Raw genomic sequence first — 16,759 nt, forward strand, 5'->3', positions numbered from 1 at the left:
GGCAGCAAGCCAACACCTTTCCCTTCGGCCATTCAAAACATCCACCTGAGTTTGCTTTTATACTTTATTATTAAATACATCTCAGATGCAGAAATCGGTTTATTCATTCTCCTCGCTGCGCAGTCTGGCGTTAGGATTGGTGATCTTGATGGCGAGCTGGGCAGCTCTCTCCACGATTACCTTCCGGTTCTTGGAAGACACATTGTGAGCAATCTCTGCGCAGTACGACCTGTTGGAAACAGACTGCGCGTCAGGCTCGACCCAATGGCGCCAGCAGCAGCCAAGGCAAAGCACTCTGGAGCCATCCCACCGGCGGTGTGCAGATGCGTCGCTGCCTGAGAGCTGAACCGCGCACTGCCCACCCCCCTCATCAAGGCCAACCCGTTCTGGCCTGAAGCAGGAGCTCGCCTCTGCAACAGCTCGACCCTTCTGCTTTTTAACTTGCAAATGAAGAGTCAGTAAGATGTAGTTTTTAATGGTGTTAATTACTGCTCTTATTACTTTGTTTTGAAAGAAGAGGCTGCAAGCAGGTTTAGGCTTGTGTCTGAACAGATAGGAAGCCACAGTCCAGACTGCTATTTTACCAAAGCGATGTAGGTGCAGTGCTATTCACCACCACTACAATGTCATATTTTTGCCAAAGGTGTGAGTTTGCCAGCCCCAGGACAGTCCCTGTGCGCTCCTGCCAGCGGCACTGCGGCACTAAGGAAACCAAGACGACCTTCGTGCTCTTGAAAGCAAGAGCTTCCCACGTCTCCCACCCATGTCCCACCCCGACTGTGCTGCCCTTCCGTCTCCCGACCCAGCGCCATTAGGGGACGGGCAGTGCACGGCCCCAGCGTCCCACTCTGCGTGAGGCAGGGAGCGCATGGGTCCTGCAGACTTACTTGTTGCTCATCATGAGCACCTCCAGCTCCTTGACATTGTGGACCAGGAACTTCCTGAACCCCGTGGGCAGCATGTGCTTTGTCTTCTTATTGCTGCCATAGCCAATGTTGGGCATCAGGATCTGACCCTTGAACCGCCGGCGAACTCTGTTATCAATACCTCTCGGTTTACGCCAGTTGCGCTGAAGAAACGCAGAAAATATTTAATAGTTACAAAACAAGATCAGTCTGAAAACGCCCACCTCAAGGTAACAGCTCTAGCCAAAACCGAGCTCCAAGAAGATCCACCGTGCCAGGCTGTTACAGCACGGCCCGCTGTTTCAGCACTGGCCCTTTATGCTTCCATTCACCATCAGCCTTAAAAACAACGCCGCCCAACTGTCCCAGAATTCATTTTCTAAAGAACTTCCAGTGACTTTTTACCTTGATCTTGACATAGCGATCGGACTGATGGCGGATGAACTTCTTGGTCCTCTTCTTGACGATTTTAGGTTTCACGAGAGGTCTGAGGGCAGGCATGGTGCCTAAGAGAAAGAGAAGCAGTATGAGAGGGGAAATCCGACGCAAAAGCGATGCGTTACTCTACTTACAGCACATGTAGCAGACTATCTTCCACTCGCTGGCCACTCTGGAGGCTAGCGAGGGAATGGGTATTCATCTGCAGTGTCTCTCCCTCCCGCCTCCGAAGCTGGAAGAGCACTGAAAGCTCTCCAGATGCGATCCTGGGAGGTCATGCCTGGCCCAGACAGCTTCCACGGCCGCCTTCGCAGGCACTACGTTCCCCGCCCGTTATTCTCCTGCCCTAACGATCTCGGAGCCCTCCCAGCTCCACAAAGCCCGCGCAGACGGACGGACCGACCGAAAGCGCTGCCAGTTCTTTCCTCCGAGATCAGAAGCGACCGAGACTCGCCTGACGCGAACCTCCGGCGGATCCGGCCGCAGCTGCCTCTCCGGTCACGGCCAGCACCCCCTCCGGCGGCGCAGCCCCCCCCCTCGTAGCGACAACGCTACAAGCGACGACTTTGGCTCGCACTCTCCCTCCTCCGACCGCACGCCGGCACCCCGAGCGCGGCCGAGGCCCGGGGAACGAAGCGCCCCGAGAGGCCGCCGCCGAGGCATCGGCCCTGCGGCTCCCCGCGCCCCGGGGGAAAACGGGCGGCGGAGGGAAGGGGGGGGGAGGCGCGCCCGCGGGGGGGCGGCCGTACCGGGCCAGCGGCCCCCGGGGGGCAGATGGGGGCGGATGGGGACTCACCGGGTGCGGGATGGCGCCTCCCGCCGCAGGCCCCGCCGAGAGAAAGAGGCGGTGCCGCGCGCAGGGGCTTATGGGATACGCGGGCGGTCCTGCCAGGTCAGTGCGGCGGCGCGGCTGCGCAGAGCGGGCCCCGGCCTCTCGCGGGGCATCGGGCCGCCGCCGGGACGTGGCACAGGGCGAGCTCTGTCCGGCGGGGACGCCCCGAGACAACGGATCGGTGCTTCCCGCCCCGAACACGTGCGCCGGTACTAAGCTGCCAGGACCTGCCCGGCGTCACTTTCTCCAGGCTGTGCCCGGGCGGGCGCCGCTTCCGCCAGTGCCGCTGGGCGGGCGGGCGCCCCCTGGCGGCGCGGCGGCTCGCCCCGCGCCCCCCTCCGCCCCGGCCCGTGCGGCCACCGAGGGCGGCCGAGGGCCGAGGCTGCGGCGGGCCGCGGGGCCGGGGCCGGGGCGAGGATCCCCGAGAAGACGGGCCCCGTCCTCCGCAGAGGAGCTGCCAGCCCCGCGGCAGACTGTGCTGCCCGTCCAGCTCCTCCACCCTTAACCCGGCCGTACGGCTCGGTACCTTGGCCTTCTCCGCCGGCAGGGCCCGGTACCTTGGCCTTCTCCGCCGGCAGGGCCCGGATCCCCGAGCCGAGCGACGGGCCGCCGAGCCGCTCTCGCGTCTCGCGCCACCGAGGGAAGAACTTCAGAAGAAACGGGTCTGGCTGACGGCAGCACGGCCGGAGGTTGAGCAGCCCAGAGTCAGCGGCGCTGGGGGCTGTAGAGGCCCGGACAGACGGGCTTGGTCGAACGGACGTAGCTGAACAAGGCGTGCGCCCCGCCGGCCTCCGTTTTGGGCAGGTAAAGGCGCATCTTGTCCAGAAGATGACCCGGCCAGAAGTTGTTGTCATTTGACTTGCTCACGTGCACAAACTTCATTTGCATTTTATTCCTTTGAAACCGCCTTAAAAAAAAAAAAAAAAAAAAAAAGTAAGATAAGAACGTGTTTTACCAAAATAAAACTCTGGGCGGTTTCACTGCTGCTGCTACGAATGGCAAAAGCAAGACTGGCAAGAACCAGCTACCAGGGCTTCCAGGCTCTGGGAAGCTCTGCCAGACCCGTGCCCTTTCAAGATTAGAGTTACGAGTGGTTTTGTTCGAACAGACTGAGATGATGACCCCCTTCAACAGCATATTCAACCTGCCAGCCTTTCAAACTAGGCTGCCAAATGACCTTTTTGAAGAGAATTTTAATCCAGCTTTCCTTGTGTTAGATCCAAATATGTGCTGCATAAATCGGCTATCTCTGTCATTAGTACACATTGTTTACATTAGAAATGCCAACTTGCAAAGCTGTCTTAAGAGCTGACACATTGCCCATCACTGCAGTATCTAAACACCCTTTAACTGAGATAACAAAGTTGTGCTCTACTCTGCTGTATTTTTTCCCTCTAAAAGATTCTCCACCAATCCAAACAGTTTGGACTGTTCAATTTTTGGAAGCAGAAAGTTCTTTGCCACTTTGGCAGCCCTCGTCTGGCAGGAGGAAGGTGAGACCATGCTGCTTGCCTCCGAGAACCAATTCTTGTACTCCTCCAACATTCAGGGTAAACTCAGAACAAAGGCATCACTTCTTAAATGGGCGTCCCAGTCACTTAAGACCTGAGCAGAGCTTTTGTTTTCAAAGTGCCATTTACTGCTTTCTGAAAAAAACAACCCATGCAAATGGCTGTGACAAGTTCTGACGTTAGGTTTAACAACTGAAATGCAGTGTTGTCAGTATAACAAGAGAAGGGTAGCTGCAGCTGTAAGGCCACCCAAGATCAAAGAGTAAAGCTCAATTTTTTGGGATTGTCTTTCTTCCACAAGAATATTCTCTGAGTGGATTTCAGACAGTGTAGGGTCAGCCTGAGGAGGACCTTCTGAGGAGAGAAGATTGTCACCTCTGTAGCTCTCTGCAAGTTCAGGGTACAGAACCAGACCCAACTAGACCATAATGCTCCTGCCAGGCATCATAAACCGCTCACCAGCACCACCGCGACCCAATGACTTCCTTGAAATACAGAAGCGGCCGTGCAGCCAAGGGGAGACTCTGCCTCTTCGCTGTCACTGGCTGCTCCCTTGCAGCACCCTGACGTTTCACTCCAGCACCGCGGTATCACCTCTGATGTGGTAGGGACCGAGCACAGAGGAGTGACACAGCAGCAGGAGGAGATCCTAAACCCTCTTTCAACAAACCTATTTTCCGCCTCTTTGGCCTGCTTTCCAGATGCAGTTCTTGACCTGGATGTGCTCACAGGCGATGGAGCGGGATCACATGCTTTCGTGTAGGATCCTCCAGGCTGCCTGATCTGCCTTGTATCTTCACCCTCTCTGATGACTTTGTCACCCGGGTGCAGCAGGGCTGTTGGCAAAGCGCACAGTGAAAAGAAAACAGTCGTGCCTCGCCCCACCCAGCAATGGGGTGAGGACAGAAGATGCTGAATGCATTTACCTAAGAAAACCATTGAATTCTCCTGCTGCCCTGGGCCCATTCCCCAGCTGCCCCTCCCCATCCAATCCAGACCATCTCTGTTCTAGTCTGCAACACTGCCCAGGAGGGGATACAGCCACAGTGCAAAAGGAGGAAGCTGTGAGGGCCCCAACTGCGCTAGTAGGACTTAATGGCCCTGACTGGCACTCAGGACCCTTCCCACAGACCCAGGAGCCCCAACTCAGCTCAGCCATCACCCTTCAGTCCCACTGAACTACACAGCGGTGTAGCGGTCTCCAGCTCAGCCACAGCTGTATCTGTGCCTGGGTCCTGACTGACTGGGACTGACTTCTTGGCTTGACCCTGGACCTGCCACAGCACCACGAATTTGCCTGATGATGCAGACTCTTGGTTGAACCTACCTACCAACCCAGGGGCAACGAGATGGGGCCCTGGCCACCAGGCTCCTGCCCAGCCAGCTATGGTATCACACTGCACCATTGCTGTGCCTAGACGCTGATCTGTAGTACCCAGACACTGATCTGTAGCATCCTTTGCTATCTTAGCCTTGCTCTGGCCGTAATGATTGTCTTCTGATCCCAATCAGCAGCATCCCATTGCTATGCAGGGCTACAAACACGCTTCAGCAGCATCCCCTCCCACAGGAGCCCCATTTCTGTACTTGGGAGGAGACACAAGCATGTCTGATTTACTACATTCACATCAAGCCTTTGGTCTCTGCTTTACCTTTTTGCAGCACTAGCTCTGTGAGACGACTGTTGGGTCCTCTGCACAGCTTGAGGCTCTTCAGATAGCTCAGGAAGCAATCCCTGCAGTACTGGTCCACCAGTTCTCCCAAGTCACCCTCTGCAGTTGACGGCAGGCAGTGCTCATCAACGGCTGCATCCCCAGATCTCACCAGCCGACACTTTTCTTTCCATTCTAGAGGGCCATCTTTATCCTACAAATCAAGGACAGGTCCTGGTTAGCACTGCTGGGTAAGTGCAACTCTGCACTTGCCAAGATGCTCCAAATAAAGTGTTTTGGGGTGAATGAATCGGTGTTACACTTTTGTTTGATCATCTTGCACTGACCCTGATAACTGAATAGGACAAAATGCTTATCCACATCTTATGGGATGAATCACAGTCCAGTGGGCATGTCAACCCAGTGATCAGGAAGACTCCATCCCCAGACATGAAAATTGTTTCAACATCATCTTTTTCTTGCCATTAACCCATAAAAAATAATAGTCTCGGCAAAGCGTTCAGAAGCTAAACCAACTGTTTTAGAGGGCTTGTAACACCTCAGCTGCAAGTCCTGCATGGTCAAGTGACTGCAAAGAGGTTAATATTCACGACAGCTCCCTGCCCTGTCCCTTCCTGCTGTACTGACCTCTAAACCACCCCATGCTCAGCAGCGCATGCAGGTGTTCTTGTTTTCCTGCCACACACACAGTACCTTCTTCCATCGCCTCCTGTCTCTGAACTGTTTTCCAGCCTCTTCCATTTCATCGTAGCTTAGGTATCTGCGTTCTGGCTCAGTGTTGACTGGGGGAACTTCTAACAGCATTAACTGTGTTTTAAGCTCTCTAGGAGCACAAGGCTTCATCTCTTTGGCTTTGCCCCCGGCAGGAGTTACACAACTGACCGCTGTGCAAGTGGTTGTATGGAACTGTGCTTGTACACCTATGATATAGATCAAAAACCAAACAAACAAAAAGCCCAGAGAAACTGTTACAGAGTAGCAGAAACACCAGGGCTGACCAACATTTAAGGCAAAGGGCTTTTACATTTTGTGCACACTGGAACTCTCAGCAGATTCAGATCTTTGAATGAAAACATCCTTTAGCTTTTGACCCAGACAAAAATATTACAGACTGCCCCCGTCTCTGCTTTGCAGTTTCCCAAAGTGTTTTGCTGTCCACATTCAGTTCTGTGTTTCATGCTTACAAAATCTTTTTAATCTGCAAAACAGTTAGTGCAATGCAAGTGCAGCGAAATGCATCCTATATCACAGATGTGAAAACTGCAGCTTAGGATGACACAGGTACTATGAGAAGCCTTCAGGTTTGGGTTAGGTTTTAAAAGATAGCCTCTCCAGAACCTGTGTTTCCCAGCTGCGACCAACAGCTGGAGGAAGGGTCTGCTTTTGATCCACTGGATGGTTAATGCTAACTAACAAAATCCAGTGCAGTACATTAAACCTCAGGGCTCACATTTTAAGCCAAACCCGAAAGATTGGATAATCTGTCTCCCGCAGTTGGGGCGACTATAGTATTGCACACCTCCTGGACTGCTACGCTTTTCCCAAGAGAAGTCTCCTTCTGTCCACTCTGCTACAGGGCAGTGGTCTCAGAGAACCATATTCTGGATGCAGTTCTGTATTTCCCACCAGTAAGGATACAGAGCTGCTTTCCCAGCACAGTGCTCTCCTCTCACCTGTTTTGGTCTCTCTGTATTGTCCTTTCGTCATTTGCAGCCACTGCTTTTGACATTCAATCAGATCTTCATTGCTTATAAAATCTCCCCTCTTTGAGGAAGCCAGGAAGATGATCACTGTCTCCAGGTCCTTGTCACTGATGGGAACTTTGGTCTGGCAACCAAAACCAAAACGATAGAGTCATCACAAAAACTTGCTCCACGGAAACCACTCCGGGTTTGCACGAGGGAAAATACAGCAGAGCTGCAGCAGTTCCTGCCTTTTCAGTTCCCTACGTACCGCTTTGATGACGTGAATGAAGTCTGCTCTTGTGATCTTCCTCCTGTCCATACCAGCCCTCTTGAACACATCCACCATTGTCAGCTTCTGCTTGTGCAGGAGGTTATGCAGCGTGACAAGAGCCGGGGGGTATGGTGCACGAATAAGGGGAGGGTGACCGCCCTGCCAGGGCTGGCCACTTGCTGGTGGTGAGTGCTGAAAAAGAGCGGAAAATACTCTGAGACCACCATTACCCAGAATCCTCACACCAGCAGGGGTTGAGGAGACACAGCACAACGATCCCAAGGACAGAGAAACAGCACTTACAGACAGCACCCCCAGGCTGTGGGTCATGGCCGATTTGCTTTCAGCCCTTCTGTCTGCTCTGCACACCTTTATTCTTTCCCAGACTCTTTCTTCTTGACTGCTACAGGCAGGCTTTCCCATCAGCCATTTTCCTACATTCGCAATGCTCTCCAGCTGAGATCGGAGCTGCTTCCTCTCCTCAACCCAAGCCAGCTTCTGTGGGTCACCTTCAGCATCGGAGGCGATCTCTGGAGACCTGAAGCCGTCTCCTCCCTCTGGGAGCAGCTGCAAAGCAGGCAGCTGGCAGGAGTCCACGGCCTGGGTTGGCTTGGGAAAGGGAGCAGCAGCTTTTGCCATCGGTGGCACAAAAATAACACACCCCCTGGCCTGGACACGGCTGGGCCGAGTCCGCTTGCCTTCAGCTGCAAGCAGAGCGTTGGGCGCCTGTGTTTTGGGTGACGTGGTTCGAAGCAGCGATCCAAGGCTCGACATCAGTCAAACCCTCGCTGGTGACAACAGGCGCCGTGGGTGACAACAGGCACGCTCCTTACAGCCGCCGCCGGGACTCAGCTGGACAGCACCGGCGCTCGCTCTCCTGCCTCCGGGCCCGGCGGCCCCGCGGTGGGCAGCGGTTTCGGGGGTCCCGCCGAGCCGGCTGAGGCGGAGGGCGGCGTGGCGGCAGCTGCGGCTCGGCGGCTCCCCTGGGAGACGGCCTGCCCCTCGCCCCTTGCCCCCTGAACCTTGACTCCGCCCCGCCGCTTACCGTTTCCGCGGCGCAGCCGAGCGTCGCCGAGACGATGCGGCCCCGCCCCCCGGGCCGAGACCCCGCCCCCCCGGCGCCTAGACCCCGCCCCCCCGGGGCGCGGGTCAGCGGCCAGGAGCTGCGGGGGGGTCCGCGCAGGCTGGAAGGCCCAGGCGCTGCCAAACCGGGAAACTTTTATTAAAAATAGACAGAGACTTTAAACACTTCACTACGGCGACGGGCGGAGCGGGGAACGTCCCGCAAATAGTTACAGCAAGGACTGGACGGCACCGCAAGGACCCTCGCACCGAGGAGGAGGAGGGTGGCCGAGGAGGAGGAGGAGGAGGAGGAGGAGGAGGAGGAGGAGAAGGAGGTGGAGGGTGCCCGAGGAGGAGGGTGCCTGGCCTTCCTCAGTCTATGCTCAGCCGCTCCCGGTTCTCCCAGAGCCATGCGTGGTACACGTTCAACTTGTGGTCCTGCGGCTGTACCTAAAGCACACAGAAAGGGGTTAACGTTTACCAAAATACCTTCTCTTACCATCACCTCCCCACCCTGACCTATTTTCCCTCCCAGCTCAGGAACCCCACTTAAGGGTCAGCCCCAAAACCACCCACCCGTGTGAATCGGGAGGGGGGCCCTATGCCAGAGAGCAAAACAGCCCCTCAGCTGCCCCTCACACCCACCCGCCACAAGGGGATCCCGGCACGGCAAAGGCCCCACCTGCACGGATCACGGAGGGACGCCAGGATCTGGCTGGCAGGAAACGTAGGGAACCCGGTTCTTAACTAGAGCAGGGAAGAAACTCTCACCCCCACAGCAAGGAAATAAGAAAAAGAACATAGTGAAAGTGGAGAATTACTGGGGGGTGGGGCGGGTGGAATCAAGGTGGCACAAGTCCTCCTTTACAGGTTCAGACCTGTAAAAGGTACACTCTGGGAATTCAACCTCCTCAAGACATAAAAATTGCCTTTTTTTTTTTTTTTTTTTTTTTTTTTTTAACCCAAGGGAGTCCATAGGTACAAGCCCAGCAACACCGGCAGCACGGCCGCAGACCAAGCCCTGGCAGTGCAGCTGCACCACCCACCTCCTTCCATTCGTTGACACAGAAGATTCTGTAGGAGTCGTTCCCATACTTCCCGATGCCGTGCAGCTCGATGGGGTACTTCCAGTGCTTGCTCAGGTACTCATCTGCAACGCAGGGTCACAGGCTTCACTGCCTGCAGGCAGGCAGGGCGCAGAAAGCAACTCTGGCCAAACTCCCGATTCTCTGCTATTGTAACATGTCTCCACTTGGGAACATTTTAAATGAAAAACACAAGTTTTAGCTATTTCCCAGTCAAAGTAGGTGAGGAATCCCTATGGGGTGCATCTTAAACCTTTTAAACAAATCACTGAGGGTGAGTCTTAATTACCTTTCTCTCCTCAGAACCCACAGAGGAATACTTCTATTCTAAGTATAGAAAATATCAGAATCACAGAAAAATTCAGGCCGGATGGGCCTTCTGGAGGTCACCTGATGCAAAACAGAGCAGAGTCACCTTATCATGGTGCTGCAAAACACAAAACCAGTCCTGCAAGTGTTCATATTTTTTCCCACTCAAAGAAGTCTCCCTGACAACAGTCTCTCACAGAACTCATTATGTGCATGTTACTTCATTCTCAGTTAAGACAACAGGATCAGCTGCTTTGCATATGTAAGACCAACACATCCTGAAGTTGCATAAAACAAGCCACCACCAATATTTGCCAAAGAGAAGGAAAAGTCACAGAGCACTGTTTGAAAATAATGCTGTTTGTCCTGCTAGTATAATTTAGACCATTCCACAGACATATTCAGGAAAACCTACCTGAGAACTTGATGATAGTTTTCGCTCTGAGTTCATAGAGGCCAAGAGGTTTGAGCAGCTCCGACATTTCTTTCCAGTCTGCAGTCCTGGTTATTTCAGGAGAAGGATACTTCTTCAGGAACTCCCAGAGCACAGGAATTGCCATTTTACCTAGTGAAAGAAACCATCACGAACAGAAGGCTGTGCAGGCAATTCTCTTTTTTGATTATCTATGTATGCTTTTTGAGGTGAGCTTTTTCAGAGGCAAGAGTTACAAATTAAAGACTTTTTTTTACACTGACACAAATTAATATACATTTATTCTTTCACTAATGCCATTAAAAAGCAGCAACTGTTCTGACCCTATACTACCCCCCCAACATTTATACAACGTGAAATTATATTACTCTATTTACCTGAAGTTTTATTGAGAAATATGGTTCCAATAAGAAGTTTCCATGGATCATGGAAAAGCGTTTCTTGGACCAGATTAAAAGGAGAACGTGGAGGAGTCCATTTTCTGAAGGCCTTCCTTCTAGGTGGGCTGGGAGCTGTACACAGAGGCAATACAGGAAAATTTATTGGGCAGTAAAGGATGGGCTTACCTATTTGAATGAAAATAATAAAAAAAAATGAAGACCTTTTGAAGCAGATTCATCTTTGTGGGGGCACTATATGTGGATGGAGCAATGGCAGCTCCCACACAAGTTTTACAGAACTGCAAGGCACCATGCGTCCCCTGGTACAGACTGCAGTAAGAGTCCAGGCTGCCTGTGTGTGCCCCCATGTTACATATATTTTCTGAGGAGAGAGGCCCTCCCTAGCCACCACCACGCTCCTGTGCAGGTACAGAGCAGCACCCGCAGGGTACCGGCTTTCCCCCTGACAGGAGAAACACCTCAGCGGTCTGAAGAGAACTTCCCCAAAGCCATTCACCCCATCACCTCACAGTTGCTAAAAGAGCTGCCGAGGCATTTAATACCAGCCTTAACGGTTGTTTGTGAGACACAAACCACCGAGGTTTAAAACGGGACAGGATCAGGACTAGTGCAGTAAGCCGAGCTCTCTGATGCCACCTAAGCATGGCCTGCCTAAAACTGGAAGAAATCGTCCATAACATCACTTGATCTTGAGCCATCCTATTCCTCTCCCGATAAAAAAAAAAAAAAAAAGAAAAAGATTTATTTCAACAAAGAATACTGTACCTTCTTTACTGTATTTACTGGAAAAATATGGACTCGTTTTCCTCCTATCCACTTGCGTTCGTGGAATAGACTCTTCTGTAAAAAAATGATACTTTAGCATTAAAAAGAAAAAAAAAACCAACTAAGTATTTTGCTGTCACGTTTCATACACCATTTCCGCTTTACATTGTGATGGAAACACAAGAATTTCTCGTAGGTGTACAGAACATAAACATGCTTTAGATTCACTCCAGTACTCCTCTGTATTCCAACACTATGGAAAATCTTCAGAAGATAAAGTTACTTTGCTACAGTCTGAGGAAACAGGCTAAAACTACAGCCAAGGATTAACTGTTGCCCACACACTCTAGCACATTAAAACAGCTAAAACTCACCTTTTTTAAGAACTGAGCTGACCAACTGTGCAACATTCAAAAAGTTAGTGCAGCAAAGGTAATAAACATTATTATATTATACTATACTGCTAAAGAGATTGGTAGAGTAAGTTCCAGTTGTGAATAAATCTGCATTAAGTTAAATGCTGTTGGATAAAGAAATGAGACGGATTCAGACGTCAAAGCAGCTTGACCTGAAACAGAGTATTTTACTCGTATAGTTAGGAGAACCCCTGGCAGAACGTTAGGATCACATTCTGCTCAAAAACACAGATATACCTGGCAGCATTTTAACTGCTCTGAAGCTTGTCTCGTCACACGGCTGCAAGACATTAGCATACATTTCAGTGTCAGATTTAAAATCCTGGTTACCTGGATTCCCTCGGTCCGTCTCTTTTCCTGTTTTCAATTTGTTGCTTTTCTCCTCAGATTTTGCAGAAGATGTGTCATTAGATCCCGCCTCCACAGACTCCTCCTCTGCCAGGCTCTCCAACTCCCTTTGCGAGCGAGCTGTCGCTGACCTGAGCTGTGTGACTGACCGTGACCTGGACATTCTAAACAGAGCTCTTCCTGCATCCACAGGGTCTGCATTCTGACCATCTATGCCCTGACTATCAGCGACACACCGGGCTGTCTTTCTACAGATTTTCTTGTTTTGAACGCACTCGGTTTCCTGTTTGTTACATACTCTTCTCTGTCTTTTGTTTTGGGTATTATCTCGATTCCTCTTTTCTGAGCTCCTTCCAGTTTTCTTATCCTGAACACTTTTTCCACCTGCCCCTTTTTTTTTGGTCTTGAAACAGTCCTCTGGGTCTATGCCTTTCATGAGCAAATCTTTGCTTTCCAGAGTGGTTGTAACCTCTTCCAGCTGTTCACATTCAGTCTGAATGTTTTGAGTTCTATCCTCCGCACCATTTTGTATACTAAGGCCTTGCACTTGACTGTGACAATCCTCATTCTCTAAAACAGTCCCCGCAGCTTTTGTGCTGTATCTTTTCACCCTTGAACGGGTACTCCTCTGATATGGAGCTGTAAAATCAAAATCTTCCGCTTTTAGCGTCATCTCCCCAGTTTTCCGAAAATACTCCATGAGTGCACGTTTTGATCTTAGCTTATTTCCTTCAGGGCTGTGGTAGGGAAGAAAAGTAAATTAGCAATGACTTCTTCATTCTCTCGCTCTTCACTTAAAAACCTGTTCTAGAGTTTAAAAAAAACAACAGACCAAATGACAACGATAGCCGACAGGGTGATGTCTAGGCAAGTTTCTGCAACTTGACCAAAGAAGGTGTACACAGAGCATTTACAGATGACCCTAGGCGTACTAGCCACCTCACCTCACGAACTCTGTGCGGCATGAACGCGTGTTTACGCTCGAGTGCAAGCTTGTACTACCGGGAGAGGAAGGTTTGCCCAAAGGCGGCGGCAGCAGCAGCTTGCCCCTAGCCCCGGCCCCGGCCCCGGCCCGCCGGCCCCGTCCTCACCTGACAAAGTACACGTCGATCCTCCCTGCCGTCCTGCCCGACTGCCTCCGCCTGGTCACCTTCTGCCAGCCGCCGGGGACGGCGCTGGGCCCGCCCGCGGCCCGTTTCCTCGCGAGTCCCCTCTCCGCCGCGGCGCCGGTGCCCCCACCGCTGGGACCGGGACGCTCCGCCGCCGCCTCTTCCTCCTCCTCCTCCTCCCCCTCCACCGCCCCATCTCGGCTGCCGCCCGGGAGGCTGCACGGGGAAGGAGACGCCGCGGTGGAGCCCTGCTCCGAGCGGGGGGCTCCGGGACACGGCGGGCCCAGGCCCGCACCCCCTCCACGGCTCCGGGGACAGGCTCGGCCTCCGGCCCGCCCCCGCCCCACGGGCGCCACCTGCCGGTATCACCATCGCACCCGCCCCCGCTCCGCTCCACCGCTACCGACGCCTACCCGCCGGCCGCCGCCGCCACCGTCTCGGGCGCCTCCATTACGTGACGCCTCGCCGCCATTCCCGCGTCCCGTCCTGCGCAAGCGCAGCCCGGCCCCGCTGGCGGGCGCCCCCTGCTGCTGCGGCGGCGGGCCGCCGGTCCCCCAGGCGCATGCGCGTTGCCCGTGGCGCCCGCGGGGAGGGTGTAAACAAGCGGGCGGTGCTGCCGAGGCGGGACGGGCTGTGGGGCTGTGAGGGGAGGTTGGCCCGGCCCGGGGGATGCGGGCCGCGCTCACCTGGCGCGACAAGGCCGAGCAGTGGTGAGCGGCCCCGGGGGAGAGCCGGGCCGCTACGGCCCTGCTCCGCGGTGAGGCGGCCGGGGGCGCGTCCCTTATCCACCCGCCGCGCGGCCTGTGAGGAGCCGCGGCGGCCCGGCGGTGGGGCTGCGGCCCGGGAGCAGGCCAGGCCGGCCGCGGCTTGGCCGTCGGGACAGCGGGGCCGGGCCCGGCGACGGCGGCGTCGCCTGCCCGCGGCTGGAGCTTTGGGGGGGGCGGCTGGCCGGCCGGCCCGGGGTAGCGCGTTCAGGCCGCGCTGGGCTCGCCGGCACCGGCCCGCGCTCCGCCTCGGCGCCGCCGCAGGGCACGCAGGCGGCGGGGGGTCCTGGGCTGGGAGTCCTTTCTGCAGCCAGCGCTTCTCCTGCCCCGTGGTAGGCAGCTGCGGGCAGGAGCGGCTGGATTCCTGTGGCCTCCTTGATTGATAGCGGTGATCCCGTAACACAAAACCTTTCTGGGGGTGGTTTTTGCTTTTTTTCACTTTAGAGGTAGCCAAAGGCCAGCAGCCGGCCTCGGTATTCGTGTGGTTCTGCCTCTAAGGGTACAGCTGCGAGCTTCTTCCAGACCTCCCACCCGTGTCTGTCCGGGCGTGGAGCCTGGATGGTAGCCAGTGCTTGGGCTTCTTCCTGAGTGCAGGGAGATGATTGCAGAGGGTTCTTTCTGTCCCGGGAATTTTCTCAGGAATCAGATATACCCTCAAGTATGCAATTAACAGGTTTTGTTATGTGGTGTCTTTGATGTTAAAGGAAATGTATTTTCTGCCTACAAATACAGGGGTTTCTTTTTTTTAATTTATTTTATTTGTTTGTTTGTTGTTTTTTTTTCTTTAGTATTTATGATCTCGCATTCAAACCGGATGGGACTCAATTGATAATTGCTGCTGGAAATAGACTGCTGGTAGGGAAACTTTCTTTTCCTCTTGCATTTACAGCTGTATGAATATGATGTCTTTCACACTAATTCATGAATATAACCTATCACAAATCCTCTTATCTCTACTAGTCCAGCCTCATATCTGCATACATATTAATGCAGGCTAACTGTAAAGTGTTTTGAAGCTTTTCAGTGTTTTTTTACCAAGTTTTAAGCTCTGTTTCCCAAAGTAATGAGATTTAAGTTACTTGCGTCATCTCATCCTCTAGCACCTCACCCAGTGGTTTGAAATCCTCTAACCTGCATCCAAACTTAGCACAGTGGCATGGTATACAGATACTGCATTGTTACAAGTTTCGTGCAAATCTTCGTGAAAAGGGGAAAGAAACTCAAACTGATGTCCCTACTTTGTGAGAAACTTCAGCTAGAGCCTTTTGCAGTTCCCTGGGTCCGCTTGCCTGCTGCTAACCCATCAGCAAGAGCAGCTCAGGACCATGCTTCTCGTGGTTCCTGCAGAGCTTTCAGATGGGGCCAGTGTAGAAACTGCAGGGATGGATGAGATGGCATGATTATAGAGATTTAGTTCAGAACTGCAGGACAGCAGGCTTTATTACTTTCAGTGCTTGCATAATGGTATATTTAGTGATGGTCTTTTCTAGTAATTTGTTATGTTTAGACATCCTATGTGGGGAAAGAAGTAAAACAAGCTGGCCAAATCAGGTGTTTGGAAATTTCTTTTGTGCACGTAATTTTCTAATACCGAGTCTTCTTTTGTTCTGAGAAGTATCACGTTAAGGAAAGCTGCTTCTACACTTCAAAACGTTGTGTCTTGCATGGACTGTATGTTATGCAAGAAAGCAAACGCAAAAGAAACTGTGTAGTCTTGTTGGCCTTCAGTAATTTTACATCCTAGTCCTCATTGGAAGATTTTTTAATGTATGGGTTTTGTTTGTATGTTTGTGTTTTGTTCCCACCCACCCCCTCCCCCCATTTAAATAGGTATATGATACTTCTGATGGAACCTTAATTCAGCCTTTGAAAGGACATAAGGACACTGTATACTGTGTGGCTTATGCTAAAGATGGTAAATATCACTTTGTGGGGGCTTTGTTAGTCTGGTTTGTAAAGTGCATATCTTCCATTTCTTATTGCCAATTGATAAATAGAGAAATCGGGGTTATTTCAGTAACAGTATCCTGAACATGTGTGTGAGTGCTGGTGTTTTGTTTGTTTTTTAATGGAGAATTTGCACTGCTGTACAAATGCTACATGCAGAAGTACTGTATTTTTACATGTAAGGCTACCTGTTAATGCAAGAACTGTAGTCCCTGCTTCCCCTCCCCTTTTACTTCAGTGACAGTTAAGTTTATATTTGTGGGGTAATGTGAGGAGAAGGCTTACCCCAGAGATCCCTCTTTCTAGTACCCCACCTGCCTCTGATTTTTATTCCCAGAGTTCCTCTATCCTGAAGCTTTCCGATCTTTTGATCCTTCACGCATTGCCATGCTCACTAGAGACCTTACTCTGCTTTCAATTCTTTCATTGCCTCAGATTCTCATTCTGTGGGGACTTACTGTCTGTGGGCTCAGAGGACTTCCTCTCAAATACTACTGTGTTAAGTTACAGGTGATACCTGTGAAAATGTACCATTTTTGCCTTGGCACTGTTAACATAAATCTCCAACCTGTTACTGACAGTGTTGGAAAGACTGTCTACTTGCTTGTGTTGCTGGGCTTTAATGAGGTGCGCTCTATGGGAATAAGAAAATAAAGTCATAGGAGTCTCACATAGTTGGAGAAATGCAGTCATGTGAAGACACTTGCAGTGTTAGGCCCTTTATTACTTGAGGTTTGTCAAGTTCAAGAACTTCTTGCTCTCTCTTTGATTATTTGGAGTGAAAGTGATTCTTGTATGTGTGCGA

The 16,759-nt window shown here is 52.3% G+C and overlaps 4 protein-coding genes and 1 non-coding gene across 12 annotated transcripts in view; 1 reads left to right on the plus strand and 4 right to left on the minus strand.

Moving 5' to 3' along the window:
* Positions 1–46: 46 nt before the first annotated feature.
* RPL32 (ribosomal protein L32) lies at positions 47–2,269 on the minus strand. The gene is made up of 4 exons (XM_049826326.1): positions 2,140–2,269; positions 1,311–1,411; positions 888–1,069; positions 47–229 (listed from the first exon to the last, which is right to left on the minus strand). The coding sequence occupies exons 2-4, from the start codon at positions 1,404–1,406 to the stop codon at positions 100–102; spliced, it is 408 nt and encodes a 135-aa protein (XP_049682283.1). The 5' UTR covers positions 1,407–1,411; positions 2,140–2,269; the 3' UTR covers positions 47–99.
* On the minus strand, positions 1,481–1,619 carry LOC126049989 (small nucleolar RNA SNORA7). The gene has a single exon (XR_007509355.1). It is a non-coding gene; the product is annotated as a small nucleolar RNA SNORA7 (small nucleolar RNA).
* Positions 2,270–2,567: 298 nt separating the features above from the next.
* EFCAB12 (EF-hand calcium binding domain 12) lies at positions 2,568–8,419 on the minus strand. The gene is made up of 8 exons (XM_049826323.1): positions 7,619–8,419; positions 7,313–7,507; positions 7,033–7,186; positions 6,053–6,279; positions 5,339–5,552; positions 4,357–4,522; positions 2,733–3,082; positions 2,568–2,701 (listed from the first exon to the last, which is right to left on the minus strand). Exons 1-7 carry the CDS (start codon positions 8,087–8,089, stop codon positions 2,881–2,883), a joined length of 1,629 nt encoding a protein of 542 aa, XP_049682280.1. The 5' UTR covers positions 8,090–8,419; the 3' UTR covers positions 2,568–2,701; positions 2,733–2,880.
* A 94-nt stretch (positions 8,420–8,513) lies between these two features.
* On the minus strand, positions 8,514–13,722 carry MBD4 (methyl-CpG binding domain 4, DNA glycosylase). Of its 4 annotated transcripts, none has more exons than XM_049826324.1 (8): positions 13,657–13,722; positions 13,226–13,459; positions 12,117–12,871; positions 11,371–11,445; positions 10,582–10,716; positions 10,187–10,336; positions 9,424–9,527; positions 8,514–8,827 (listed from the first exon to the last, which is right to left on the minus strand). In XM_049826324.1, exons 1-8 carry the CDS (start codon positions 13,713–13,715, stop codon positions 8,750–8,752), a joined length of 1,590 nt encoding a protein of 529 aa, XP_049682281.1. In that variant the 5' UTR covers positions 13,716–13,722; the 3' UTR covers positions 8,514–8,749. The 4 variants fall into 4 exon arrangements, 2 of the variants coding, with proteins under 2 accessions (XP_049682281.1, XP_049682282.1); XR_007509277.1 differs by having other exon boundaries at positions 8,805–8,827; positions 9,424–9,628; XR_007509278.1 differs by lacking the exons at positions 8,514–8,827; positions 9,424–9,527 and adding exons at positions 9,542–9,628; positions 9,752–9,852.
* A 173-nt stretch (positions 13,723–13,895) lies between these two features.
* The window catches only part of IFT122 (intraflagellar transport 122), a 33,439-nt gene continuing 30,575 nt past the window's right edge, over positions 13,896–16,759 (plus strand). For all 5 annotated transcript variants that reach the window (XM_049826532.1, XM_049826527.1, XM_049826528.1 and 2 more), the window contains exons 1-3: positions 13,896–13,953; positions 14,796–14,862; positions 15,838–15,922. In XM_049826532.1, coding sequence (XP_049682489.1) covers positions 13,913–13,953; positions 14,796–14,862; positions 15,838–15,922 — 193 coding nt within the window. In that variant the 5' untranslated portion in view covers positions 13,896–13,912. The remainder of the gene's footprint in view (positions 13,954–14,795; positions 14,863–15,837; positions 15,923–16,759) is intronic.

The sequence above is a fragment of the Accipiter gentilis genome, chromosome 23, assembly GCF_929443795.1.
Source record: "Accipiter gentilis chromosome 23, bAccGen1.1, whole genome shotgun sequence".
Classification (NCBI taxonomy): domain Eukaryota; kingdom Metazoa; phylum Chordata; class Aves; order Accipitriformes; family Accipitridae; genus Astur; species Astur gentilis.

What these genes read in the sequence shown, in the direction of transcription:
- RPL32 (XM_049826326.1), bottom strand. Translation starts at nt 1,406, where the DNA reads ATGCCTGCCCTCAGACCTCTCGTGAAACCTAAAATCGTCAAGAAGAGG. An exon ending in ATCGCTATGTCAAGATCAAG is followed by an intron (nt 1,070 to 1,310) that starts GTAAAAAGTCAC and finishes GCGTTTCTTCAG; the next exon opens with CGCAACTGGCGTAAACCGAG. An exon ending in GTGCTCATGATGAGCAACAA is followed by an intron (nt 230 to 887) that starts GTAAGTCTGCAG and finishes TGTTTCCAACAG; the next exon opens with GTCGTACTGCGCAGAGATTG.
- EFCAB12 (XM_049826323.1), bottom strand. Translation starts at nt 8,089, where the DNA reads ATGTCGAGCCTTGGATCGCTGCTTCGAACCACGTCACCCAAAACACAG. An exon ending in TCATTCACGTCATCAAAGCG is followed by an intron (nt 7,187 to 7,312) that starts GTACGTAGGGAA and finishes TTTGGTTGCCAG; the next exon opens with ACCAAAGTTCCCATCAGTGA. An exon ending in AGAGCTAGTGCTGCAAAAAG is followed by an intron (nt 4,523 to 5,338) that starts GTAAAGCAGAGA and finishes CTTTGCCAACAG; the next exon opens with CCCTGCTGCACCCGGGTGAC.
- MBD4 (XM_049826324.1), bottom strand. Translation starts at nt 13,715, where the DNA reads ATGGCGGCGAGGCGTCACGTAATGGAGGCGCCCGAGACGGTGGCGGCG. An exon ending in ATCGACGTGTACTTTGTCAG is followed by an intron (nt 12,872 to 13,225) that starts GTGAGGACGGGG and finishes TCCCTACCACAG; the next exon opens with CCCTGAAGGAAATAAGCTAA. An exon ending in ATTTCTCAATAAAACTTCAG is followed by an intron (nt 10,337 to 10,581) that starts GTAAATAGAGTA and finishes TTCTTTCACTAG; the next exon opens with GTAAAATGGCAATTCCTGTG.